Genomic DNA, 22,101 nt, shown 5'->3' on the forward strand with positions numbered 1-22,101 from the left:
TGTTTTCCATCAGTGTTTATTGAGCAGCTTACTTTGGAGGTACTGGAAGCTTCTGTGGGGTGGGGTGTGTGTGTGTGTGTGTGTTTTATGCAAGGTGTCCATCATTTCTTCTGGAAAAATCCCATAATGGATGCCTGTTTAGTTCCTTTGCTGGCATTAGCAGACATTTTCTTTGGATTTTTCTTCTCCTTATCTTTGCCGTTTGTTGGCGCTCGGAGTGGACTTGTGGTCAATCGTTTGGGGGCGCTAGGGGTGACATCTTCGTTTTCAGAGTAGGACTCACTTTCGTAGCCTTTCTCTGTCACTGCGGAGACATTGACAAGAAACATTTGCAGTAACTGTGAATACAGAGAACAAAGTTTGAGATATATAAATTTGATATATAATATAATAGCTTGAAGAAGTAGGCAAAGAATAAGCAGTAACTCAGTAATATGGAGGTACTTCGAATACAGAGCATAAAAAAAACATTTTCAGCACTTGGCCCCAACTTCATTCATTCATTTTCTACAGCTTATCCTCACAAGGGTCATGGGGGTGCTGGAGCCTATCCCAGCTGACTTCGGGCAAGAGGCGGGGTACACCCTGGACAAAAAATGACTGTGTGCCTGCTTTAAGAGGACATTTAAAAATACTTTGAATTAAACGGTAGTATTTCTAGGTAAACGGTCGAGTGGTTAGTGCGCAGACCTCACAGCTAGGAGACCCGGGTTCAATTCCACCCTCGGCCATCTCTGTGTGGAGTTTGCATGTTCTCCCGTGCATGCGTGGGTTTCTCCGGGTACTCCGGTTTCCTCCCACATTCCAAAAACATGCTAGGTTAATTGGCCACTCCAAATTGTCCATAGGTATGAATGTGAGTGTGAATGGTTGTTTGTCTATATGTGCCCTGTGATTGGCTGGCCACCAGTCCAGGGTGTACCCCGCCTCTCGCCCGAAGACAGCTGGGATAGGCTCCAGCACCCCCCATAACTCTTGTGAGGATAAGCGGTTTGGGCCAAGTTTTAAGGTGCTGAAAATGATTTTTTTTAATGCTCTGTATTCAAAGTACCTCCATATTACTGAGTTACTGCTTATTCCTTGCCTACTTCTTCAGGCTACATGGTAGCCTGTTTGCTAGCCTCTGGGCTTCTGCTCCGCCCCTCCTCCCTCCGGCATGAGGCGGGTATAAGGCAGATACAAGCGCAAATCCAGTCTACTGTACAGGTATATCGATATCGACGATATGGTTGGTTTGGATATTGTGCTTAGAGCAAATATCAATATTAAAAAAAATATCGTTATATCACGCAGCCCTCCTTCACAGCCATACAAAACATTACACAAACTCATACTTAGTTAATAAATAATGATAATGTAGTGACAATTATGTGTGATTTAACAGCTGACAGCTTTTGTGTGTGTGTGTGGATCTGTATATTAAAAGGAAACAGAGCTCTGGTATCACAAAATATGTAAATTAAATATAGCCGGATCAGTTCAGAAGTGACCAAATATGCATTGGTGCATGCCTGGTGAAATGTCAACATTTGAAAATCAAGAGTTGGCTTTACCAATGCACCCTTCATCATCCACGAAGGTTTTAGACTTGAGGACACGTCTCCGCTTGCGTATCTTGGCCTGGGAGTCTCTCGGCTGTAATGACACATGGAGATGAATCACTCAGTTGAATATAAGCATTACGGCATCAACGTTGTCATATTTACATGTATAATAGGTTGGAGTGCCTTGATGGGAGCCGGTGATGCTTCTCTTGCTTCTGTCGGCTGGGGTGAATCTGGAATGACTGCATGTCCGAGACAGAACTAATTATTTACTTATTGAAATGTAAACACTGGACACAGGAGGATTCAGCTTTCTTAAACACACATTTAAAACGGCATTATCAACTTTAAAAGGAATAAATATTCAACCATGTGCTAAACATTTCTGTCGTAGTTTGGGGATCACAATAGATGAAAATATGAGCTGGAAACCTCATATTACAAATATACAACATAAGGTGGCCAGAAATATTTCAATATTGAACAAAGCAAAATTTGTTCTCAATCAGAAATCACTCCACACTCTTTATTGCTCTCTGGTTCTACCATATCTTACTTATTGTGTGGAAATATGGGCTAATAACTATAAAAGCAATCTTCACTCGCTAAATGTACTGCAAAAAAGGTCAGGAAGGATAATTCATAATACCAACTCCTTATTTCTAAAATGACAAATACTTCAACTTGCTGATATAGTTCATCTTCAAACAGCTAAAATAATGCATAAGGCTAAAAATAAGCAATTAGCTAAAAATGTCATCCAATACTTCTCTACAAGAGAGGAGAAATATGATCTCAGGGAAGAAGTACATTTGAAACACTTCTATGCTAGGACTACGTTATGCTAGCCATAGCATTTCAGTATGTGGAATCAAACTATGGAATGGATTGAGTAAGGAAATCAAACAATGCACAACGATGAGCCAATTCAAGAAACAATACAAGCAGTTGATGTTTGCTAAATACAAGGATGAAGAGTCTTGAACCAGTCATGATGTGCTATATATATCACTATATTGACACTTACTATGGTACCCATTATGGCATTGGATGCTCATATCACTGCGTACCTCAACACAAAAATAAATAAAATTAAAAAAAAACAAAAAAAATTATAGAAAGCGGGAAGTGAACAAATGTAACAGTTAGTGATTGTAAAAGTACCAGATGAAGGGGTAGGAATTTAGGACTTCCTACTCCTTTTGGACATGTGGAACTGTGAACTGATTATGGGATGCACTCAATTGTAATCTGATGCATGTTCACATGAAATTAAACCATTGCCATTAAGTTTTATCTAGCATCGATGTGATGACTGCGTGTGTTGTAGGGTCCTCCGGCAACACAAAGCTGCCCAGCGGATGCCTCTCTCTAAATCATGCCATGGAAAAATACATCGCCAATCCCACGCGCGTATCAGCCGATACCGATTCAAGTAAAGAACGCAAATATCGGCCCAATATATCGGTGGATCCTGAATCTCTTGCCTCTCTAGACAGAGCCTTCTCCATCGCTGCCCACACCCTCTGGAACTCTTTGCCCTGTTCACTCCGCGTTTGCCCCTGACCTTCCCTCCTTCAAAAAACAACTAAAAACCCACCTGTTTAAATCCGTTTTTAATGTCTAACTTTTTATACCTGACTACTGCGCCCCGCTTTTAGCCTTGTTTTTTTTAGCTCTGAATATTGTATTTTAATGCATCTTTTACTCTGTTTTTATTCTACTCTATTCTTATTTCTTTTTCTCCATTATGCGGGATATTGTTAATGCGTATTGATATGATTATTTATTCAAAATTATTTAAATTATTTGTACAAATTACTGTTTACGCTGTACATTGTTGTTCATATTTGATGTCATCTATTTATTCTCCACATTATTATTATTATTTATTATTATGCGGGAGCCAGGCAACAACATTTCGTTGTCAATTTCACTGCTGTGATATTGTGCAATGACAATAAAGAAAGTCTATCTATCTATCTGTAAAGCGTCTTTGAGTACTCTGAAAAGCGCTGTACAAGTAAAATGTATTATTCATTCATTTTCTACCGCTTTTTCCTCATGAGGGTCGCGGGAGTGCTGGAGCCTATCCCAGCTGTCTTGGGGCGAGAGGCGAGGTACACCCTGGACTGGTGGCAAGCCAATCACAGGGCACATATAGACAAAAAACCATTCACACTCACATTCATACCTATGGACAATTTGGAGTGGCCAATTAACCTAGCATGTTTTTGGAATGTGGGAGGAAACCGGAGTACCCGGAGAAAACCCACGCATGCACGGGGAGAACATGCAAACTCCACACAGAGATGGCCGAGGGTGGAATTGAACCCTGGTCTCCTAGCTGTGGGGTCTGCGTGCTAACAACTCGACCGCCGTGCCGCCCAAAATGAATTCTTCTTATTATTAGCCAAGATATTACATTCTGGTGCAGATCTGGGTAAAATTTATTTTCACAATTTTGCTTTTACAGTCCGCTTGCATTTACAGGTGGCTCACTTTGTCATGCGCCTTACCGCCACCTCCAGGGATGGGGTAGACGACCACGGCCCAACAATGATAGGAATGTTGAAGGGTACGAGTCCGGGTCCGGTGATGTAGGGAATTAGAAGTGATGAGTAAAAAAAAAGACTTACCGTCTTCGTCGCTGCTGTCGGTGGCAGGCTTCTTTATCCTCCGTCTCTTCTTCTTATCCATCTTCTCCTCCTCCTCGCTATCGGACATCTCCACTCGCTTGCTTTTGCTTCAGGAAGAGGAAAGAAAGACAACAATTGCAGCAAATAAGGCAGCCGTGAATAAAGCGAGCGGTCACTTCATTAGGAACACAGACCTTCTCGAGTCTTTCTTGGCGTGCTTTGGAGGTTCCACAGTGACGGTGACTTGCTGCTTTTCACTCGGCAAACTTGAGCTTTGCTGCTCCACTGAGGATGACAACGGAGCGTCTTTCTTGACTTCCTCCTCCGCCTTCACTGTTCTGTCTTGTTTCTCTAAAGATACAATTTTTGCATTACGGCATTTTGCAGAAAACTACATGGAATTGAAATGGCCGGGACTCACTTGTGCTTTGATTCCCAAAGAAGTTCATCATGGGATTGGACTTTGCAGATGCTTTGTTTTTCGGCAAGTCTACCTAAAAAAAAAAAGACCAAAGTGTTCATTCAGTGTTCATTCACAATCTCAACTGTGGAGACAAACCTCGGCCGCTTCTTCCTGAAGCTCCGCCTTCACATCTTTGCTGCTATTTTCGCTCTTAGTCGCAGCTCCTTTGCTAGCGAACATTCCCATGATGCCTTTGACCGGTTTGGCGGACATTTTGGAAGTCACTTTAGCCTCACCGTTAACGGAAGGCTTTTTGCTCTCGTGCTCTGGCTGAGCTTCTCGCTGCGTCCCCCGCGCCTGCTGCAGCTCCAGCGAGGACATGGGCACCGCGCTTGAACATCGGATTGCGCTGTACCTGCAAGCAGAGGACAAACAGTGCCGTAAATTTCCATATTCTGCAGCCGCAGTATTCATGGATCTGACAAAAGCCTTTCGTACAATCAATCATGACATCCTAATAACTAAATTAGAAAGGTACGGAATAAGAGAATTAGTTCTGAACTGGGTCAAAAGCTACTTAGCTGACATTATGTCATTGGATGGTCATATCATATCGGTACGAGGTGCATTATTAAAAAAAAACAAACAAACCTTGAACTGTATTATGGAAAGCAGGAAGTGAACAAATGTAACAGTTAGTGATTGTAAAAGTACCAGATAGAGGGGTAGGATTTAATAAGCTTTGCTTCTTCCTACTCCTTTTGGACATGTGGAACTGGGAACTGATTATGGGATGCACTCAATTGTAATCTGATGCATGTTCAATGAAATAAAACCATTACCATTACCATATTCAGACTAAACTCGTCTGACTAAAATCCCCTTCAACATCATGCAATTCTACACGACTCCTTGAGATGATTTCAACTTACTTGCTGCAGTTGAGCAGATTGTCTTTGACAGCGTCGTAGTCGACGGTGTACAGCGGTCCGCTGTCTTTCAGCAAAGCTTTCTGGACGCTGTACACATGAACGCTGACGATCAAACTCATCTTGGACTTAAAATCTGCAACATGAAACACCCAAATTTACTGTCAAAATACACAAATACACGGGAATCAATGAATGCACCTTCCAGCTGGTCCTCACGCACCACAGACACCTTGTGACTCTACAAAGAAAACAATACTTTAATCAGACAAAATGAAACAGGCGTGGATTTGGAGTTGTTGCTCACCGTTTGACCGTTGTCCACACATCTTCCTGACACCAAGTATGTAGCGTGGAGCTGAGCAGAGCTTTCCTTCCTCTTGTGGTCCAAGTAGTGAAAGAGCATTCTGGAAAGAAGATATTTGATGAATGAAATTAAAAGTCAGGTTACTATATGATCATGTAGACTAATTCTAATACAAGAGTCCCTCACCGTTTTGCTGTGTTGACATGGACTCCAAGAGTAAGACTCAGCCATTTGAATGTCACCTGTTCATTAGAAAAACATATACGATGTAATGGTAATGGTTTTATTTCATTTGAACATGCATCAGATTACAATTGTGTGCATCCCATAATCAGTTCACAGTTCCACATGTCCAAAAGGAGTAGGAAGAAGCAAAGCTTATTAAATCCTACCCCTCCATCTGGTACTTTTACAATCACTAACTGTCACATTTGTTCACTTCCTGCTTTCCATAATACAGTTCAAGGTTGTTTACCTCGTACCGAAGTAGGAGGTGATATGAGCATCCAATGCCATAATGGGTACCATAGTAAGTGTCAATATAGTGATATATATAGCACATCATGACTGGTTCAAGACTCTTCATCCTTGTATTTAGCAAACATCAACTGCTTGTATTGTTTCTTGAACTGGCTCATCGTTAACAATGCTCATACGATAACAATGTATCTGTAGCTCAGTTAATATACAGGCCAGTTAAGGAACTGGAACACTGTTGGTGTTTTTTTTAAGGTTTTTGTTCGGGGGTTAAGCATCCCAATGATGTGCATTGTTACCTAGCTAGTACTAATTCATTTTCAGGCATCATAATGCACAGAAAAGGAAAATAAATGTTCATGTTTCACATAAATTTCTGTCCCTTAGGGGGGCTTGACAGAAAATAATGGTAATGGTTTTATTTCATTTGAACATGCATCAGATTACAATTGAGTGCATCCCATAATCAGTTCACAGTTCCACATGTCCAAAAGGAGTAGGAAGAAGCAAAGCTTATTAAATCCTACCCCTCCATCTGGTACTTTTACAATCACTAACTGTTACATTTGTTCACTTCCTGCTTTCCATAGTACAGTTTAAGGTTTTTTCTTTTATAATGTACCTCGTACCAAAGTAGGAGGTGATATGAGCATCCAATGCCATAATGGGTACCATAGTAAGTGTCAATATAGTGATATATATAGCACATCATGACTGGTTCAAGACTCTTCATCCTTGTATTTCGCAAACATCAACTGCTTGTATTGTTTCTTGAATTGGCTCATCGTTGTGCATTGTTTGATTTCCTTACTCAATCCATTCCATAGTTTGATTCCACATACTGAAATGCTATGGCTAGCATAACGTAGTCCTAGCATAGAAGTGTTTCATGCAATATTGCAGTCTGGCTTTCTCATATCAATGTCGCATGGAAATATTATGGGAGAAATGGAAAAAGGCTGTATGTTGGGAACGTTTGGTTCCAAACAAAACAAAACAAAACAGCGGTTGTTCGTTACTAACTAATGCCAACCATGGCGTTTTCTTAGTATTTTAATGCCATTTAAGACCTACAAGAAAAGCCGAATGAATGAAAACAGCACACGGAACAACTGGAGGCTCCCAAACATGCTGAATGGAACTGTGTGTGTGTATATGTATACTTTAAAAAGACAGCTTTTAACGTGAGTGGCAGCTAAACACACGACGCCCCAGATGTTGGTTTCAAAGGTCACTCAGTAAACGTGATACCAAATCGAATACAAGCGTCCTTACGATCTTATCGTGGTCGTTGACAAATTCGTCGATGTTATCCAGATAAAGCTCGTCCATATCGTTACAAAATCGCATAAGTGCCTTTGTTTTTGAAGTAGCGTAGCAGCGCGGGAAGGCAGGTTATTTACTTCCGGTAAGAGGGTCACGTGAGTGGACCTTGAAGGTCCCGCTTCAGCCGAGTGCTGCCCCCTAAAGTATGTTGCGTTTAGTGCAACGTCTCTTTTGCATCATTACAGCCGCGCTCTCGATCAGTCCAGGGTGTAGCGCAGGGGTCTCAAACTCAATTTACCCGGGGACCACTGGAGCTAGGGTCTGGGCAAGGCTGGGCCGCATCAGGTTTTCCAAAAAAAAAAAACAACCGCATTTATTAAAAACAAAAAAATATACAAACGTTTTCAGTGCTTTGGTTCCGATTTTCTACAATAAAAGCTCTGATAAAACATTCCACTGTTCTCAAATATCTTAATTTTTATTTTTCTGCACAAAATAAGATGAAAAATAAATAATCAAATCAAGAATAAAGAAAATCAATCAGCAATAAATAAATAAATATAATAATAAAACGGCAAATAATAAAAACTTAAGAAACCACATATAGTTGGTGGGTAGACAAATTATTTTTTTCAGATTAAAATGAACAAAGCATTATTAGAGCCCTGTAGACATGACAAAACACGACTATAGTCACATTTATACTCTTTTTATTTACAACATATTGCACAACTGCAGGGTCTTGAGACACATGCTAACTCGCAAACTAGAGATCTAGCAACCTAAACGGTAGCCTTCAAGTTGTTTCCTTTAAACTTAAATAGCCAAAAACTTACCACTTCCACACAGATAGGGAGGATAATTCCTCCTAGCTGTGAGGTCTGTGCACTAACCACTAGACCGCCGTGCCGCGCAGGGAGGATAACTATTAACAGTTATTTAACCTTTAACATGAACATTAATCAAACGTAATATTTTTTTCTGGGTACATGATACCATACAGCATCCATATCAACACTAACATATCAGCACGAACATTAAACTTTCATATCAAGGCGGGGACCTCATACTAGTGTCCCGCGGGCCGCGTGTTTTGAGGAAATCCATTGAGATTTAGGGGTGCCACCTCACACATAAACTTTTGTAAAATTTCAGAAAATGTGCAATTTCTAGTCTAATTGCCAAAAAGTTGACCTGGAAAATGTTGAGTACAATGAACTTCTATACAGCATCATTTTCTATAGGGTTATCAAAGGGGGCCCAGACCAAAGACCAAGCTGTGACTGCTAGTCTGAAAGGAACTAGTTGTTGAGGGCAGCATTTTAAGAGAGCTGGTGGGTTGTGCTGCACAGTGCCTAAAATAATAAATGGACAAGTGTATATCACATTATGTACGACTACAGTACCACTCTCAATAAATATGAAGCATCAGTAATACTGTCTACTCTATATTACTGTTGTTGATGTTAGGCTTGCTCAGCTATTAGCTAACTGTCATTAGCAAACTGTAGCCAGCTAATGTTAGCTACAGTAGAGGCAATGAGCACTAAATACCTATGAATATGACTACAAATCATTCAAATTACAAAGACAAAACCACAAATTTGGTCGTAATAATGTACGTATATCCATTAGGGTGCATCAAAAATTATTGAATTTTGATGTTTGATGTTAGGCTTGCTCAGCTATTAGCTAACTGTCATTAGCAAACTGTAGCTAGCTAATGTTAGCTACAGTAGAGGCAATGAGCACTAAATACCTATAAATATGACAACAAATCATTCAAATTACAAAGACAAAACCACAAATTTGGTGGTAATAATGTACGTATATCCATTAGGGTGCATCAAAAAACACAATTATTGAATTTTGATGTTTGATGTTAGGCTTGCTCAGCTATTAGCTAACTGTCATTAGCAAACTGTAGCCAGCTAATGTTAGCTACAGTAGAGGCAATGAGCACTAAATACCTATAAATATGACTACAAATCATTCAAATTACAAAGACAAAACCACAAATTTGCTCGGAAACTTAAATGACTTCAGTCAGATTTACATTTGTAGATATGAAACTTCTACACAAAGTGGGTTGCTAAGATACTACAGGTTGCGTCATGGCCATGGTGGGGAACGGCTGCCATGCATTCACCAGCTGCTACTTAAAAAGATGTGTGCATTGTTATTATAATTAAGTAGACAACTAATTAAACAACTTTGAATAAAATGATTAAGTCACTTGACTTAGACAACAATTGCATGCAAAATTACAGTGAAACAAATTTTCAGCGTTTTAACACACTTTTAAAGTGCTAATTCCATTTGGTGTGGCTGTAAAATTGGATATGCTACTGCTTACCATGCAGTCAGCCATCCAAATACACACGCATTATGGAAGCATATTAACAAGATGTGTGTGGACCTTGAAATTATTACTTTTTTTCCCAGGTAGAGGAAAAAGGCAAGAGGAAATGTTTTGACTGCAATTTCCACAGCTACTTGTTAATGTTCATTACTTATTCATTTGGAATTGCTGTGATTCTTTTGAAAGCGCTCGTATTGAGAGAAACCGGGAGACTTCCAGCCCGTATAAATGAAATAATATACAAGCTGATTTCACAGGAAATAAGGAGCAGGCACGCAGCGGCTGTAATAATGTACAGAAAAGTCCTGAAGGCGAGAGATCAGTGTCCGTTATTAACGCACTAACCCACAGTCGCTATTAAGGTTTGCATTTTAATGAACCACTACTACAAATATATTCGAGACAGAAGAAAACGCCATCATCCATCATCGTACTCTTTGCTTCTAAAAGGGCTGGTAGAGGCGTTGGACTTTTGTTTGCGCAAGATGAGGGTTGTTACAAGCAGAAACGATTAACCTGTTTGATGTGTCCTCTCACATGTTGACATTTTTTTTTAAATGGTATCTATTAAAGAGCAGCGGGTTCAATGTCACATAGTGGCCAATAAAAGTCAGTGGTCTAACTACATTTGTAGGCCAGACAAGTGAAAAGAGACGAAAAAAAGAAAGAGAACAGAAAGGAAAGAGAAGAAAAAAAGAAGAAAAAAGCAAAAAAAAAAAAAAAATCAGCCGTCATGTGCGGCGGCCATCTTTGTTTGCAAACAAAACTGAGGCCCCTGTTATTTCTCCTCACAATCTCGACAATCCACTTCTTTACGCCTTTAAGAATGCAATGAACTTACAGGTTGCAGCTTACCAAGAGGCGACATCGATTGCTTTGCAGGCTGCTTCGCATCTTACAGGTTTGGGGGGTTTGTATCAGGTTTGGGGGTGGGGGGCTTTGTGCCATTTGTGGCTTGAGTAATAACATGACCTCTGCTCACATGGCTCTCTGGAGCATGAAAAAAAATCAATATGTGGGACCCGTAATGGCTCCCAACAATACAGTCCATCAGAATTATTACATTCGTACCGAAAGAAAATAAAGTCATGTATTTTGTATGTTGACTCCATTGAGAGGAAAAGTAGACTCAGATAATGAGGTTTGCGCATTGTAAGCAAGCCATGAAAGAAGGCTCTGAATGTTTGGTTTCAGAGAGTTTTTTCACAGTGAGACAGACATCCTGATATGGGCATGCCTAGCTGAGTGAGACCAATCACAGCGGAATGGGTGGAACAAATTAAAACAGAATGTTTTGGAAATCCAAACAAATACAGCTGGAATAGGTGCAGATTCTGGAAGATCTAGAAAGCTTGCTGCGCGGGTTATTGTGGGTAGCTGCTCTATAGGATTCCACAGCTCAATACAAAGGGTGGAAAATGAGCATAGTAGGTTCCTTTTAAGACACCAGTAACAAGGTTTTGAAACAATCCACCCCCCCCGCCCCGAAAGAAGGTAATTGAGATCTAACAGTCTGCAAAAGCTTATTTTAATAAGTTTTGGTACTCCAGCCAACCACAGTGAGAGCCATTATGCACAAGCGGTGAAAACATGGAACAGTGGGGAACCAAAATGACCCCAAGAGCACAGCGCTGACTCATCCAAGAGGTCACAAAAGACCCCACAACAACATGCAAAAAGATGCCTGTCGGCCTCACTTGCCCCAGTTAAAGGGGACCTGCACTTTTGTGGAATTTTGCCCATCATTCACAACACATATTTCTTTCCCTTTTCTGTGCATTATAACGCCAGAAAACTAGTTAATATGAGCTAGCGAACAATGTACGTCATTGGGATACACCTATTTCGACTATGACGCCCCCTAAGCCCTTTATCGTTTTATATACATGCTGTGATCATGCGAGTACATTGATGCTAACATGTAATACTTACAGTATCTTGCTGTATTTTAATGATTTAAAATATTACAACAATTTCAACAACCCAATTGATCGGAACTAGCACTACTTCTTTCAACAAGGTAAGACGCCTCCTTCCCCCAAGCAGAGAATATTGTAGCTGTGTGCGGATTTCTAACCGAGCGTTAACTTCAAAACTAACAACACAGTACCAGCACCATTAGGTAGTGTGACGGCGGAGTAGCTAAGTCATTGTGAGTGATGCTGAGAGTCTAGCGAGGCGTTGTGTTACTCTGCTAGAAATATAGTACTTTGTGTTAGCTGCTACGATAACAATGTAGCTGTAGCTCAGTTAATATACAAGCCAGTTATGGAACTGGAACACTGTTGTTGTTTTTTTTAAAAGTTTTTTGTTCGGGGTTAAGCGTCCCAATGATGTGCATTGTTACCTAGCTAGTACTAACTCATTTTCAAGCGTCATAATGCACAGAAAAGGAAAATAAATGTTCATGTTTCACATAAGAATTGTGAATGACGGGCAACATTTCTGTCCCTTAGGGGGGCTTGACAGAAAATAATGGTAATGGTTTAATTTCATTTTCATTTGTTTTTATCAAATCCAGTTGGTCAATTTTTGGAGGAACTGCAGGTCCAGGTCATATTTGGACTCTTTTTAGGGGGTCTGGTGACCCTTAAACAGTGGACTCGTTGTCTGGTGTGGTGTGGGCATATAACCATTTCAATCACCTTACAGGTGGTATTTTTGCCCAATATTAATGGTAATGGTAATGGTAATGGTAATGGTTTTATTTCAGTTGAACATGCATCAAAATACAATTGAGTGCATCACATAATCAGTTCCCAGTTCCACATGTCCAAAAGGAGTAGGAAGAAGCAAAGCTTATTAAATCCTACCCCTCCATCTGGTACTTTTACAATCACTAACTGTTACATTTGTTCACTTGCTGCTTTTCTGATATAATTATTATCATAATAATTATTTTTTACAATTATTTCTAATAATTTTATACAATTATATTATATAATATATAATTATATATATATATATATATATATATATGGGTTTTTTTTGTATTTTAAATTTCAAATGTACTTCCCTGAGATCATATTTCTCCTCTCTTGTAGAGAAGTATTGGATGACATTTTTAGCTAATTGCTTATTTTTAGCCTTATGCATTATTTTAGCTGTTTGAAGATGAACTATATCAGCAAGTTGAAGTATTTGTGATTTTAGAAATAAGGAGTTAGTATTATGAATTATCCTTACTGACCTTTTTTGCAGTACATTTAGCGAGTGAAGATTGCTTTTATAGTTATTAGCCCATATTTCCACACAATAAGTAAGATATGGTAGAACCAGAGAGCAATAAAGAGTGTGGAGTGATTTCTGATTGAGAACAAATTTTGCTTTGTTCAATATTGAAATATTTCTGGCCACCTTATGTTGTATATTTGTAATATGAGGTTTCCAGCTCATATTTTCATCTATTGTGATCCCCAGAAATGTATTTTCCTTCACCCTTTCAATGTCTGCACCGTCTATTTGTATTTGCTGGTACGTGTCCTTTCTGCTGTTACCAAACAGCATGATTTTAGTTTTATTTAGGTTCAAAATTTTGAATTTTTTTATTTTTTGTCCCGTCCCGAAGTACGAGGTGATATGATATCCAATGACATAATGGGTACCATAGTAAGTGTCAATATAGTGATATATATAGCACATCAGTCATGATGGTTGAAGAGTCTTGAAACAGTCATGATGTGCTATATATAGTATTATATTATCATTATATTATATTATTATATTATTATTATTATTATTATTATCATAGAAGTATTGGATGACATTTTTAGCTAATTGGTTGTTTTTAGCCTTGTGCATTATTTTAGCTGTTTGAAGATGAACTATATCAGCAAGTTGAAGTATTTGTGATTTTAGAAATAAGGAGTTAGTATGTTCTCTGTAGGCGGCATTATGAATTATCCTTACTGACCTTTAATTGAGAAGCACTGGTGAAAGCTATTTTTTTACGATGCTCTTATGACACCTACATAACCAAATAAAGAATATGGAGCAGGTTGTTAGACAAACAAATACTGATAATGACTTTATGATGACGATTAGCTTCCTTTTAAAGCTTTGGAATGTTTTCTGCTAGGAGACTTCTGTTGGCTATAAAAGCCAGGCTGCACGTAAGGTGCGTGTGATGCCGTACATTTAAATGCAATGCTGGCGTATGTGTCAACATTTACAATCTCCCTGCCTCTGATAACAACATTGGCGGTGCACAGAACAGGTATCTGCCTCCAAGACATGCATAATGAATGCATTAAATATCTCGCATTCTGCCCACAGATGCAATTCAGAGGCACATTCTTCCTCTACTTGGCTGCGGGAATCCCTCAAATCAACATGCTGATTAGTTTGAGGGTTCAGGCCCTTCAAACAGACGCAGATCCGAGGGCAAAAGATCTTCTTAAATCCATATTCCACATTCAATGCCTCTCCTCACGTAAGCAGGCATACATGAAAATAGAAATTGGTGCATATGCTCACATGGGGGTAACCAGGGTTCAATTCCACCCTCGGCCATCTCTGTGTGGAGTTTGCATGTTCTCCCCGTGCATGCGTGGGTTTTCTCGGGGTACTCCAGTTTCCTCCCACATTCCAAAAACATGCTAGGTTAATTGGCCACTCCAAATTGTCCATAGGTATGAATGTGAGTGTGAATGGTTGTTTGTCTATATGTGCCCTGTGATTGGCTGGCCACCAGTCCAGGGTGTACCCCGCCTCTCGCCCGAAGACAGGTGGGATAGGCTCCAGCACCCCCGCAACCCTCGTGAGGATAAGCGGTAGAAAATGAATAAATGAATTAGTTCTCCTATTTGGTGTGGAAGTGGTAACTTTTTGGCTTCTTAGTTTGTCTTTCCCCACCCTCGGCCATCTCTGTGTGGAGTTTGCATGTTCTCCCCGTGCATGCGTGGGTTTTCTCTGGGTACTCCGGTTTCCTCCCACATTCCAAAAACATGCTAGGTTAATTAGCGACTCCAAATTGTCCATAGGTATGAATGTGAGTGTGAATGGTTGTTTGTCTATATGTGCCCTGTGATTGGCTGGCCACCAGTCCAGGGTGTACCCCGCCTCTTGCCCAAAGACAGCTGGGATAGGCTCCAGCACCCCCCACAACCCTTGTGAGGAAAAGCGGTTGAAAATGGATTAATGAATGAATCTTTTTTCCTGGTTCTTTTCATAAAATTCATGTTAAAATCTGGTCTCAATTCATCCTGGTAGACCCAATCTCGTGCATGGTTTGGTCTGGTGACACCCCTGTTCTTCAGTGTTCAACAAAAGGACATGCCCTACAATGCGTTGCAACTCCAAAATCTACGAGAAAGAATAATCTCTGCTTCATGCCATCAAGTGTCAAATAGAGCGCGCTGCACGCTGTTGATTTGCATCTCGCTGTGTGAGGAAACTTCATCATCATTCATGTTGCGTCTAACAGTGTGTGTATTTAAATGATGCAGTGGAGTTCAGACTATTCTCCTCCATCGGTACCTGATTAATGACACCTAAATACACCTTTAAATATACAGTATCATGTTACAGCCAAAGTAGCGCTAACAGTGGTAACAACAAAAGGATTGTCTCAATAATTCCTATTCTTCACAACTATCTCATGATGTCTTCACACTTTTCAGGCACAAACATTTCCACAATTTTTTGGAAAGTAAGTCATCATTTTAAATATTTATCTTGTTTTGTCTCCTCTGCGTCAAATCTTCATCATACTGAAAGCTACCCCCGCGTTTGGAGCTACGATAAAACTTGCTTTTGATGTGGAACTTTTCTTCCTGGGAGCACTCTTGGAGGATTTCCATGTAATTCCAAGTAATTTCACCTCCATGAAGGCCCGTTTACTGCAATGACATTTATAGATCTGGATCATCCAGAAGTTCATCTTGACGTGGGGCTACCAGTCTTGGATGAGGGCTGCATCTCCATTAATTAATTAATTCATTCATTAATTTTCTACCGCTTTTCCTCACAAGGGTCACGGGGGTGCTGGAGCCTATCCCAGCTGTCTTTGGGCGAGAGTGGGAGGAAATCGGAGTACCCGGAAAAAACCCACGCATGCACGGGGAGAACATGCAAACTCCACACAGAGATGACCGAGGGTGGAATTGAACCCTGGTCTTCTAGCTGTGAGGTCTGCGCACTAGCCACTCAACCGCCGCGCAGCCTTCTACTAATCATTCATTCATTTTTTACCACTTTTCCTCACGAGGGTCGCGGGGGTGCTGGAGCCTATCCCAGCTGTCTTCGGGCGAGAGGCGGGGTACACCCTGGACTGGTGGCCAGCCAATCACAGGGCACATATAGACAAACAACCATTCACACTCACATTCATACCTATGGACAATTTGGAGTGGCCAATTACCCTAGCATGTTTTTGGAATGTGGGAGGAAACCGGAGTACCCGGAGAAAACCCACGCATGCACGGGGAGAACATGCAAACTCCACACAGAGATGGCCGAGGGTGGAATTGAACCCTGGTCTCCCAGGTGTGAAGTCGGCACGCTTCCAAGGTCATCATTTTATAAGGCTAATAGATGATTAGAAAAGCCATGTAAAAAATCTCTTATCATGCTGTTAACTACTCCCTTCAGAGAGCAGCATAAACTGGGTCTAACAAGGACAGAAAAAGGCTGCACAACTGTGCAAGAAGACAAATACCTGAGTGTGTAATTTAAGACAAAGATGCCTCACTGGCGAAAAAATTTTCCAAGTGATCCCAAACTTTTGAGCGGTAGTCTATATTCACATTATGAATATATGAGGAAAATGTATTCTGAACCAAAAATTCTATTTGAGTTACTGTGTAGAGACAAACGTGCACTGGGTTCACCAAGTGTATATGTTAGGATAAGCCACAATGCTGATTGCACAGGACACACAATCACTTTATTCATTGAAACTAAACGTGCAATATCAAACTGCTAAAATTATGCACATAACAAACAATAACCTTCTACCCAACTGTGTACAACAATTCTTTGCAACAGGAAAAGGACAAACACAACTTGAGGGAACAATTTATCTTGAAACATTTGTACGCACGAACAACACAAAAAGCCTTCAGCATATCAGTACGTGGAATTAAATTGTGGAACGGACGGAGTAAAGAACTCAAACAATGTGCTATTATATACGGTTTCAACACAAAGTACAGGCTTGGCCTGATATACAGTAACCTCCGAAGAATTTTAATAAGATTTTTCATTCTTTTCATTTACCTTAGAGCAGGGGTCTCAAACATGCAGCCCACGGGCCAAATGTGGCCCGCAGGACACTAGTTTGAGGCCCCCGTTTTGATATGAAAGTTTAATGTTAGTGCGGCCCGCGCAAGTTTGATATGGATGCTGTATGGTATCATGTACCCAGAAAAAATTATTACATTTGATTAATGTTCATGTCAAAGGTTAAATAACTGTTAATAGTTATCCTCCCTATCCGTGTGGAAGTGGTAAGTTTTTGGCTATTTAAATTTAAAGGAAATAACTTGAAGGCTACCGTTTAGGTCGCTAGCTCTCTAGTTTGCGAGTTAGCATGTGTCTCAAGACCCTGCAGTTGCGCAATATGTTGTAAATAAAAAGAGTATAAATGTGACTATAGTCGTGTTTTGTCATGTCTACAGGGCTCTAATAATGCTTTGTTCATTTTAATCTGAAAAAAATAATTTGTTTACCCACCAACTATATGTGATTTCTTAAGTTTTTATTATTTGCTGTTTTATTATTATTATTATTATATTTATTTATTACTGATTGGTTGATTTTCTTTATTCTTGATTTGTTTATTTATTTTTCATCTTATTTTGTGCAGAAAAATAAAAATTAAGATATTTGAGAACAGTGGAATGTTTTATCAGAGCTTTTATTGTAGAAAATCGGAACCAAAGCACTGAAAAAGTTTGTATATTTTTCTGTTTTTAATAAATGCGTTTTTTTTTTTTTTTTTGGAAAACCTGATGCGGCCCAGCCTTGCCCAGACCCTAGCTCCAGTGGCCTCCAAGTAAATTGAATTTGAGACCCCTGCCTTAGAGATACAGGTAAACTGTTAAACACAAAAAGTCAACAACTATCAATAATAGCTGAAAAATGAAGAAGGACAGACAGATGTCGCCAGATGGGGTCACCAGACGCCGGTAAAAGGGTCAAGAATATGACCTGGATCAGACATTCTAGGTACCAGATGAAACCATTACACTGTTTACAAAAAAACATAATGCCGAAAAATTGTCCGCTGTTTTGGCCCCTCCAGACGCCCCTTAAATTTGACCCATTTTATTCCAATGCCAAAATTGGGCCCGGCTGCTAGTCAAAGGTAGCACCTGGAAGTTGATTGAAATGGTTAGATGCATCTAACAGAGTTCAGTAAGACCGACGCTGGACAGATTGTCCGCTGTTTAAGGGTCGCCAGACCCCCAAAAAGGGTCCAGAATATGACCAAAGGCAGACTGTAAATGTGAGAAAATATCATTGTGACACAAAGTTTGTGATGGCCGTACATTTATTAATCTAATGTGCATATTAATAACATCACCAGGGTCAGAATTGATCCACTTGTGATACTCTTCCTCATCTCTGGAGCATTCTCAGCCACCATCATCATCAGTTACAGGCCTGATCTTGGTCAGCACTGCTGCCTCAACCGCCATTATATAAAACTATCATTACATAGAGAGATACAAAGTATCTGTCTGTGTGTCTGTCATGCCTCCCATATTCATCCAGGAACGTATAAGCTATCACTTAGCAGTGCATTTTCTCCCACTGCTATGATTGGCTATCCCCTATGTTGTTTTTACGTTCCGCTGTTTTCTCTCACCATTAGCGGTGTTTTGACAAACCACCACGTCCCCTCGTGGTGTTTAAGTTTAAGGGTTTTTTTTATTATTTTATTTTTGTCACGTACCGAAGTATATATTACATTTGTTCACTTCCTGTCTTTCTAATATAATTTAAGTTTTTATTTATTTATCTATTTATCAATTTTTTTATTTTTTTTTATTTTTTATTTTTTTTTTCTTATTTCTTTATTCTTTATTCTTTATTCTTTATTCTTTATTCTTTATTCTTTATTCTTTATTCTTTATTCTTTATTCTTTATTCTTTATTCTTTATTCTTTATTCTTTATTCTTTATTCTTTATTCTTTATTCTTTATTCTTTATTCTTTATTCTTTATTCTTTATTCTTTATTCTTTATTCTTTATTCTTTATTCTTATTTTTATAATTATATATATTTTATTAATTTTTCTTTGCAGGGTAACAATAGCTCCTGTGTTCCTCATATTCCAGTTCTCTGCCACTCTGTGGATCTTGCTATATACAGTATATACTGTATGGTAATGGTAATGGTAATGGTAATGGTAATGGTAATGGTAATGGTAATGGTAATGGTAATGGTAATGGTAATGGTAATGGTAATGGTAATGGTAATGGTTTAATTTCATTTGAACATGCATCAGATTACAATTGAGTGCATCCCATAATCAGTTCACAGTTCCACATGTCCAAAAGGAGTAGGAAGAAGCAAAGCTTATTAAATCCTACCCCTCCATCTGGTACTTTTACAATCACTAACTGTTACATTTGTTCACTTCCTGCTTTCTATAATACAGTTTAAGGTTTTTTTTTTATAATGTACGTACCTCATACCAAAGTATGTGGTGATATGAGCATCCAATGACATAATGGGTACCATAGTAAGTGTCAATATAGTGATATATATAGCACATCATGACTGGTTCAAGACTCTTCATCCTTGTATTTAGCAAACATCAACTGCTTGTATTGTTTTCTTTTATGAATTTCCACGAGGAAGAAAGTTGAATTGTCGCTGATCGTATTTTTGTGTCATGTTGTACCGTACTTACATTTCAGACGGTCATTCATGTCTAATTGCAGGAATGGAATGAACGCCTCGCAGCAACGGGGGCTTGCTTGTAGTGCTTCAGGCCATGCCTTGCTTGCACTTAAACACAGCGCTAGTCTTTTCCTGCTTCTCCATTCATGAAGGCTAACATGACCCTGAGCTTCAGAAATGAACACCTCACATTTTAATACATGCAAATTTATCATCCAACATCATTTCCTCTCACTAAATTAACTTACATTAGCGTGAAATGAGCTGATGTGCAGTCTCAGCGTCGCGTTTGCATGCACGTGGTCACTTGAGGAAGACGTCGTGTGCAGGCCAACGCTACCAGTCACGTTGCAGTGCAGAGTCTTAAATGCATAAACGTTAAGCGCTAGCATGTTATTGTCTTGGCAGAAGATATGAAATCCAAGTGGAATTCAAAGAAGCTCCTACACAAAAACAGCCACTGAGCACATCTTCCATAAGACATTTTAGACAACAGGAAGCAGAGAACCTGATTGTTGCATGGACCCTGAGGGTGCAGTTGTCTCCAACGACAAAAAAGAGAAGGCATTATCATATCGTGCCAAGGCTCAGCACGCCGCACACCGCCCCCTGAACACAACACATCAAGGGTGAGCGCTGATTGTGATTTTTTTTTAAACATCAAACAAGGTGACAGAACCCACATGAACGTCCTTCCTCGCCTCATCCTCCTCCTTCTTTGGCCACCTGTGCCACGACATGCTTGGTTGGCCTCGTCACCGTGTTGCCGTCTCACCTGATTACTTCGTGACAAGTTCCACTTCTTCTGACGTTTCGTGTCGACAAGTTCCCGTGGAACGCAAATCACCCCAGTGGGAGTAGTTGAGGCACAGAACCAGACAACAGTTGCACGAGAGCATGTGTATCAGCGCCGGCCGGTGGATGTGACAACTCCAAGTTGTGGAAATGACCACTCCATCGCCTCCATCTCGTCCTGCTGTCACTGCGTTTTGAGCCAAAACGGGTCTTTTGTGAGTTTAGCAGAGAAAGAGAAAGACGACAGTACGTGGCTCAAGGAAGCTGCGGGACTAAGACATAGATTAAGTAAGTATTCTCTCATAATTGGACCATCAATAAAACTGCTGCTGTCGTCGGAATCTAAATCTGATTAAAACAGCACTTTTTGTCTGCGGGCAAATCTGGGACAGCTATATAAAAACATGGAGGAACAAGCGCACCTGCATGATGGCGATTCCAGACTATCATAGTTGTCCTTTTGGTATACAACCTCAAAATGCAAACAATTCAAAAAATTAAAAAAACATATTTAACCCTTAGATGCATAAGTGGGTCAAAAATGACCCGGTCAGGTTGTTTTCTTGAAATATCTTTGTAATGAAAAATTGTTATCATTTCATATTTCAGGTATTCCTCAAAAAACATGTTTTTGATATCATGCCGTTCACATTTTTAACTTACTTTTATACATTTTAAGAAATTTTAGTTTTTGTGTTACTACCCCAACCTTCCATAAGTGGGTCAAAAATGACCTGGTCAGGTTGTTTTCTTGAAATATCTTTGTAATGGAAAATTTTTTATCATTTCATATCCCAGGCATTCCTCCAAAACATGTTTTTGATATCATGCCATTCAAATTTTTAACTTACTTTTATAAATTTTAAGAAATTTTTGTTTTTGTGTTACTACCCCAACCTTCCATAAGTGGGTCAAAAATGACCCGGTCAGGTTGTTTTCTTGAAATATCTTCATAATGAAAATTTTTCATTATTTCATATTCCAGGTATTCCTCAAAAAACATGTTTTTGATATCATGCCATTCAATTTTTTTATGGTCTTGCTAATATTCTTTGCTACGCTATAAACAGTATGCATTGCTTTTGGATACTTTTGCATACTTGGTACATTTTCCTTTTTCAAGTACTAGTTCAGGCACCGTTTAAGCACCAATACTGTTTCAAAAGTATCAATTTGGGGTAATATGGATACGATATACAACCCTTATCAGAAGCCTGCAAACAGAACATTGGCTGGCTTCATTTCAGCAACATTTCAGCTGCCTCTGAACCGAATTGCAGTGTCACAGCGATGTACATTTCTGCATATATTTGTCATGTTCTGCTGGAGCTGCTCTTTGTTGTAGTGCACTGCTGGTCCTGCCAGGGCGGAGCCACCTCCACGCACTTGAGAGCAATTGCAATCAAGCCTCTTATAAGCCATGCTTGGACACGCACATGCTGCCAGATTGTGATATTTTCCACAAAAGTCCTGAATTGTCTTCACACAAAGCTTGTTTTTTATTGACAAAACCATGTGAAAAAGTA

The 22,101-nt window shown here is 39.6% G+C and overlaps 1 protein-coding gene across 1 annotated transcript; it reads right to left on the minus strand.

Annotated features, from left to right (window-relative positions):
- Positions 1-7,912, minus strand: pold3 (polymerase (DNA-directed), delta 3, accessory subunit). The gene is made up of 12 exons (XM_058081446.2): positions 7,575-7,912; positions 6,009-6,064; positions 5,823-5,922; positions 5,717-5,756; positions 5,519-5,651; positions 4,743-5,001; positions 4,605-4,677; positions 4,378-4,534; positions 4,184-4,290; positions 1,707-1,786; positions 1,554-1,635; positions 1-304 (listed from the first exon to the last, which is right to left on the minus strand). Exons 1-12 carry the CDS (start codon positions 7,647-7,649, stop codon positions 102-104), a joined length of 1,365 nt encoding a protein of 454 aa, XP_057937429.2. The 5' UTR covers positions 7,650-7,912; the 3' UTR covers positions 1-101.
- Between the last annotated feature and the right edge of the window lie 14,189 nt (positions 7,913-22,101).

This window comes from Doryrhamphus excisus, linkage group LG11, assembly GCF_037039965.1.
Source record: "Doryrhamphus excisus strain RoL-2023G ecotype Guam linkage group LG11, RoL_Dexc_Guam_v1.1, whole genome shotgun sequence".
NCBI classification, from domain to species: Eukaryota; Metazoa; Chordata; class Actinopteri; order Syngnathiformes; family Syngnathidae; genus Doryrhamphus; species Doryrhamphus excisus.